The sequence below is a fragment of the Olea europaea genome, unplaced genomic scaffold (genome assembly GCF_002742605.1).
Source record: "Olea europaea var. sylvestris unplaced genomic scaffold, O_europaea_v1 scaffold4128, whole genome shotgun sequence".
In the NCBI taxonomy this organism is placed as follows: Eukaryota; Viridiplantae; Streptophyta; class Magnoliopsida; order Lamiales; family Oleaceae; genus Olea; species Olea europaea.
In genome coordinates this window covers 2526-9705 of record NW_019261013.1, presented here as the reverse complement: position 1 = coordinate 9705, position 7180 = coordinate 2526, and the positions used below count along the sequence as shown (strand labels likewise).

The following is a 7180-nucleotide window of genomic DNA, read 5'->3' as shown; positions in this document are numbered from 1 at the left end:
ATATGGCTAAAATTTTACTTGGGTTTCATTTATTAGCGGGTTTTCAATAAAATTTGGATAAAACTTCAGTTGAATTTTGATCATTGGCGTGTTTCCATTAAAATTTGTCCACAATTTCATTTGATTTTTTTCCATTGGTGCGTTTTCAATCAAATTTGACTAAAATTTCATCTATATTTTGATAATTGACGCGTTTTCAATCAAATTTGACTAAAATTTCGTCTGAGTTTTGTTCATTAGCATGTTTCCAGTCAAATTTGATTAAAAATTTCATCTGAGATTTGTTTATTGCAATGTTTTCAATCAAATCTGTCAAAAATATCATATGATTCAGGATGAGCTGCGAGATGTTGCATTATCTATATTTGCCAACAAAGAAGATCTCCTCGGTGCAATGAATGTTGCTGAAATGATAGACAAGCTTGGCCTACGCTCGCTGAGGAAGCATCACTATTAAACAAATCTTGGTTCTTTATTGCCATTGGTCTTTGTTTTTTCCCCCTTGGTTGGTTTTGTTTGCTTCCAGGTACATCAAGAGCACCTGTGCCACGTCTAGAAAGCGGCGTTACGATGGTCTCATCTGGCTCTCTAAAAATATTCCTTACAAGGAAAGTTCTAATTATCCAATAGTGCCGATGCGCTTGCTTTATTTGTATTTGATTTAGTTTGCCTCATTTGTATTCGGTTCAGTTTCATACAACCGCTCTTTTCTTGCAAGCATGAGATCTGAGCTGATGTCGAGTTGGATGTTGAGGTTCATCAATTATTAATCATACAGTTTTTGTGTGTATAAGTGACACGACCCATCCCGAATCACCCTAATGGACCCGACACGTGTCGTGCGCCGATGATGAATACCAGCTAAATGCCGGACCCACCACCAAGGCAACTATGATTTGCTTTGACTGTGACATAATTTTATAAAAATTTTACAGAGTCTCCTCTAAAATATGGACAAAAATCACCTGAAAATTTTTCAACTTTCTCAAACCAATATATATAATTTAAAACAAGGTACATCAGCCCTTCCAAACACAACTATTCAAAATAAGGTACGTTGGAATGAAATTTACACTTCTTTATAAACCAGAGGACTCCAAATGCATTACTTATACAAAATTATGTAGTGAGTCCATGATATAAGCTGAAAAAAGATGCATCTATACCAAAAATTATGAACGGTATAAACTGACAAAGAGAAACAAACAAATAACAACAGAGTGGCTCAATTTGGTAATCTAACAGGCTTCGATGTGACTCAACACAGCTACGATCTGATAAGAAAAAGGGAGAAAAAATATATGAGCTTATAATTCAGTGAGTGGATAATTTTGTAAACAAATATACTATTTCCATTTATGCTAATTTTCTAAAAACTGGTTTATGATAAAAATATCATTCACAGTACTTTAAGCTAAATCTTTATTCTTTAAACTGAATAAGCTAAATTCTGCATTCTGAAATTTGATAAGCTGTATAATACTAATAAATCACACCAAAAACGCACCCGAAATAACTATAATCATGTATCGGTTGACACCGATAGACATGACAAAGCTATCCAATTCTGAAATTCTATAATTCTGTAATTCTAAAATTCTGGTCACACACGCGCAGAGCTATCTGGTCATACACAATGGAAAACATTCACAATAGTGTAGAACGAATAAAATCACCATAACTGGTCATACACTGTGGAAACACGTTCACACCAGTGCAGAGTGAGTAAAATCACCTGAGTACTTTCTGGTGGTTTTTAGAAAATAAATTTAAATATGTTGTACTATTTAATACTGAAATAATGTGCTAATGAAATGATTTAACTGAAATGAATTTAACTTTAAAAACAACAGTTTATAAATCAACTTTATTCTAAAAATCATGCTGTCAAATCAACTGTAGGAATTAATAAATTTTCTAATTCAATATATTTTTTATAAATACTAATTTCTGAAAAATAAGTTTATACCCACTCACACAATACGAGCTACAGACTAGGCCGGTCAGTAAGCTTTTCCAATTTCTTCGTCACCACATGAAATAGTTACAAAATAACTAATTTAACCACTATTAAAATCAAGAAACCTTTTATCTCTAATGATATAATAATTAAACTAAATTTCCCGAGACTTGCGAAATTTTCCTAAATTTCCTTTAATCAATTTGTAATAATTCTTACTTTCTAATACTTTCAGAACTAAGCCACATACCCAAATTTACCTTCATCCCAAACATAAAAACAATTTCTTCTTCTATTCTTGTAAAATTTGAATTCTCTCTTGCACCAATTTAATTTACATCTTGTTCATTATATTAATCCTTTCAAGTGTGTATTTCATCAATACTATAATTTCCACTAATTATACCTATTCAAGAACTCAATTAAAAACTCTAGGGTTTACCAAAATTAATATTTCTTGCCTTGATATAAAAATCTTTCGTAAATCAAAAAGACTGGCTTGAAATCATATTCTTCCCATTAATCTGAAAATTAAACTATCAAATTAACCCAACTACTTAGAAACCTTGAAAGTTTAATATAAATTATACCATAAAACATTTACCTCTTCTCCTCTCTAAGAAATGAAGAAACTGAATAATGGAACTCAAGTTTTCTTCACTCCCCCTCCCCCTTTTTTTTCCACCTTCTTTTTCTCTTTTCTTTTCTCTTCATTCTCTTCCTCTTTCTCAATTTTTTCTGGCTTCTACAAGCTGTCGTCCAAGTCTCTCCCTCTTGTGTGTACATATCACAAAACAAATGAGACATTAGTTAATAACTTGCCACTTGTCCTCCAATAATCCAATTTTGCAATCAAGTCCCTTCTTTTATGTTTTGTATAAATTCTAGTCATTAATCTTTCCATACTTATAAACTAAATCTCCCAAGTTTAAATGATGGCCATTTTAAATCCTTAAGTAATATCAATAACAAAATAAACCCCAATAAAATAATTTGGTCAATTAAGTCCCAATCAAATTTTTTATTTCATTTAAGTCCCTAGTTGACCTTGACTTTGACGAGTTAATCTTTGAATTTCGACTAAACAAAAATGGGTTATAACAATCTCACCTCCTTAAAAGAATTTCGTCCTAGAAATTCATCTAGCATTTGATTAGGTAACGAATAGATGAGGATATTGAACATGCATCTAATCCTCATGCTCCTAGGTTGCCTCTTCTACTATTGATTCTTCCAAAGCATCTTTACGAGTGAAATTGTCTTGTTCCTCTAAATTTGCACCTTTCTGTCTAGAATTCTCATTGGCTCCTTTGTATAAGTCAAATTCTCCTTCAAGTGAACTAGATGAGACTCTAGACCATGAGAAGGATCTGCAATGTACTTGCGGAGCATGGAGACATGAAAAACATCATGGATCCTAGATAATTCAGTTGGCAAATCTAATCGATATGCAACTGGACCAATTCGCTCAGTAATCTTATATGGTCCAATGTATCGCGGTCTCAATTTTCCTCGCTTGCCAAATCTCGAAACTTCCTTCCAATGTGACAATTTTAAAAATACTTTATCTCCAACTGTGAATTTCAGATCTTTTTTGTGCTTATCTGTATAACTTTTCTGTCTATCTTGTGTTGCTTTCAACTTTTCTTTGATCAATTTCACATTTTTTAAAGTCATTTGAACCAATTCAAAGCCTACTAACTTCCTCTTATGAGCTTCATCCCAACAAACTGGTGTTCTGCACTTTCTACCATATAAAGCTTCAAAATGAGCCATTTCTATACTGGAGTGGTAAATGTTATTGTAAGAAAACTTCATCAATGACAAATGTGAATCCCAACTACTTCTGAACTCTAAAACACAAGCCCTCAACCTATCATCAAGAGTCTATATGGTCCTGTCCGACTAACCATCTGTTCGAGGATGAAAGCTGTACTGAAATGTAGTTTAGTACCCATGACTTCCTATAAACTGGGCAAGAATTTAGATGTAAAACGAAGGTCTCTGTCTGACACAATAGATAATAGAGTACCATATAAGCTCACTATCTTGTCCACATACAACTTTGCCAGCTTATTTAAAGTATAAGTGGATTTGATTGGCAAAACCCTAGCAGACTTGGTCAAACGATCCACAATAACCCAAACACCATCATGACCATTCTGGGTCCGAGGAAGACCAAATAAAAAGTCCATAGTAATGTGCTCCCATTTCTATTCTGGAATTAGTAATGGCTATAAAAGTCTTGCTATTTTCTGACGAATGGGCTTTACCTGCTGGCAGATAAGACATTTGGATACAAAATTTGTTATCTCTCTCTTCATTCCAAGCCACCGGTAATGATCTTTCAATGTATGATACATTTTAATATTGCTTGGATGCATAGTATAAGCAAAACTGTGTGTCTCTTCCAGAATCTCTTTCTTTAATTCGGGAATATCTAGAACACATAACCTATTACCCATAGCCAATGCACCATCATCTCTAATCACATAATCCTTTCTTAGTCCATCATTGACTTCTGCTTTCAATGTTTTCAATGCCGGGTCTTATGATTGAGCTTCTTTAACCTTATCAATTAAAGTGAGCCTTACTTAAAAATGAGCTAATAATGCCCCAAAAGTAGTACTGTGAACTGAGTATGCAACTTCTTGAACTCACCGATCAAGGAAGCATATTCTGCACTAGATAGAGAGGAAGAATCAATCTTTCTACTAAGAGCATCTGAAACTATATTAGCTTTCCTTGGATAGTAGTCGATCTTACAATCATAATCCTTTATCAATTCCAACTTTTTTCTCTACCTTAGATTCAGTTCCTTCTGATCAAAGATATACTTTAGAATTTTATGGCCGATAAATATTTGACATTTCTTACCATAAAGATAGTGCCTCCAAATCATTAATGACAACACCACTACAACTAACTCCAAATCATGAGTTGGATAATTTAACTCATGCTTCTTCAATTGTCTAAAAGCATAAGCTACAACTTTCCCACTCTGCATTAGAACACAACCCAATCCTTGGCGTGAAGCACCACTATAAATCACAAACTCTTCAACTGGAGATGGAAGAGTAAGTAAAGGAGCAGAAACTAATTTTCACTTCAACTCTTGAAAACTCTTTCGACATTCTTCAGTCCACACAAACCTGGTGTTCTTTCGAGTCAAACTAGTTAGAGGAAGAGCAATTTTGGAAAAATCCTCTACGAACCGACGATAATAACCTGCTAGCCTAAGAAAACTCCGTACTTCTGTAACATTAGTAGGGCATTCCCATTTTATTACTTCTTCAATTTTTTGAGGATCTACATAAATACCTCCTGCTGAGATAGCATGACCCAGAAATATAACTTTATCTAGCCAAAATTCATTTATGCTAAACTTAGCATACAACTGCTTATCTCGCAAAGTCTGTAAAATAATCCTCAAATGCTTAACATGATCTTCACGACTGCGAGAATAGGCCAATATATCATCAATAAAAAAATCAAAAATCTATCTAATTATGGGTGAAGCACCCTATTCATCAGGTTCATAAATGGTGCTGGGGCATTACTCAACCCAAACGGCATCACCAGAAACTCATTATGGCCATACTGTGACCTAAAAGCAGTTTTCTGCACATCAACATCCCTAATTTTGAGTTGATGGTACCCTGACTGCAGATCAACCTTAGAAAACACTATAGCATCTCGAAGTTGGTCAAACAAATCATCAATACGAGATGAAGGATACTTATTGCGAATAGTCACTTTATTCAGCTGTCTATAGTCAATACACAATCGCATTGTGCCATCTTTCTTCTTCACAAATAAGACCGGTGCCCCCCATGGAGATACCCTGGGTCTAATAAAACCCTTGTCAACTAAATCTTGCAACTGAACTTTCAATTCCTTTAACTCTGCTGGAGCCATTCTTTAAGGTGTATGTGAAATAGGGATAGTCCCTGGGATCAAGTCAATGGTAAACTTAATTTCTCTATCAGGAGATAACCATGGAAGATCTTCAGGAAAAACATCAGGGAAATCTCTTACCACTGGTATATCATCAAGTTTCAACTTAGTGATTTAAGTGTCAATCACATGAGCCAAATATGCAAGACAGCATTTTCTAAGCAATCTCCTAGCATCAAGTACAGAAATAATATATGAAGGTAATATTCTCCGTTTACCACTAAAAACAATTTCAAGCTCTTACGGCATTTTGAACACTACCTCTTTGTGTAAACAATCAACTGAAGCATGATTTGCAGCTAAGAAATCCATGCCCAATATCACATCAAAATCATGAATATCAAGTGGAATCAAATTAGCTCTCAACTTATGGTCATTCACTCTAATCACGCAATCCTTGTACACTTTGTTAGCTAAAAGTAAATGTCCTATTGGAATAGCTACCACTAAATCACTGTCTAATGGTTCGGTCATAAGGTCTGCATTAATAGCAAATGCATATGATATAAATGAATGTGTAGCACCAGAATCAATTAAAGAACGAGTATTTTTGCCAAAAATAGATAGCATACCTATGACTACATCTGGGGATTCTTCGACATCATGCTGAGTCACTATAAACACTCTTCCCTGAGTCCTGGGATGTCTTACCTGACCTTTCTATCTAGAACCACTATTGCTAGCAACATCAAACTGAATAGCCCTAGTGGCACCTGCTTTACTTGCCAACGTGTCCTGGTTCTGATTCTGTTTGGAAATACCAACACCTGATCGTAAAGATGTCCCTTGTGATACACCACCTTGCTGAAAATGAACTAGACATTCTCTCCTCAAATGCCCAATCTAACCACAGTGATAACAAACCCCAACGCCCTTAAGGCACTCACCAGGGTGAAATTAACCATAAGACTGGCACTGAGGAAACCTAGCAACACTGGAGCTATCACCCTACCTAGGAGTAAATGATCTCTAGAAGGATCCTTGTGTCTGAAAACGACTACTCCCTAACTGCTGCACAGATCTCTGACTGCCATGAGATTTGGATTTGAAGCTGCCAGATGTGGAAATACCTAATCTACCTCCTCTGCGATCCCTTCTCAGTGGTCTATGGTCTATTCATTGAGACTCCAGCCCAGTGATGACTACCACCAACTCTAGGCCTCATTTGTTGCTGACCGTTTTGTCGTTCTAAAAAACTTTTCTCCATTCACATCGCTGCTTCTACAAGTTTACCAAAATTCTCATACCTTATTGGAGTCACCA

General features: G+C 35.2%; 1 protein-coding gene across 1 annotated transcript; it reads right to left on the bottom strand.

Moving 5' to 3' along the window:
* Positions 1–5881: 5881 nt before the first annotated feature.
* Positions 5882–6487, bottom strand: LOC111387627. The gene is made up of 2 exons (XM_023012196.1): positions 6179–6487; positions 5882–6022 (listed from the first exon to the last, which is right to left on the bottom strand). Exons 1-2 carry the CDS (start codon positions 6485–6487, stop codon positions 5882–5884), a joined length of 450 nt encoding a protein of 149 aa, XP_022867964.1.
* Positions 6488–7180: the final 693 nt, after the last annotated feature.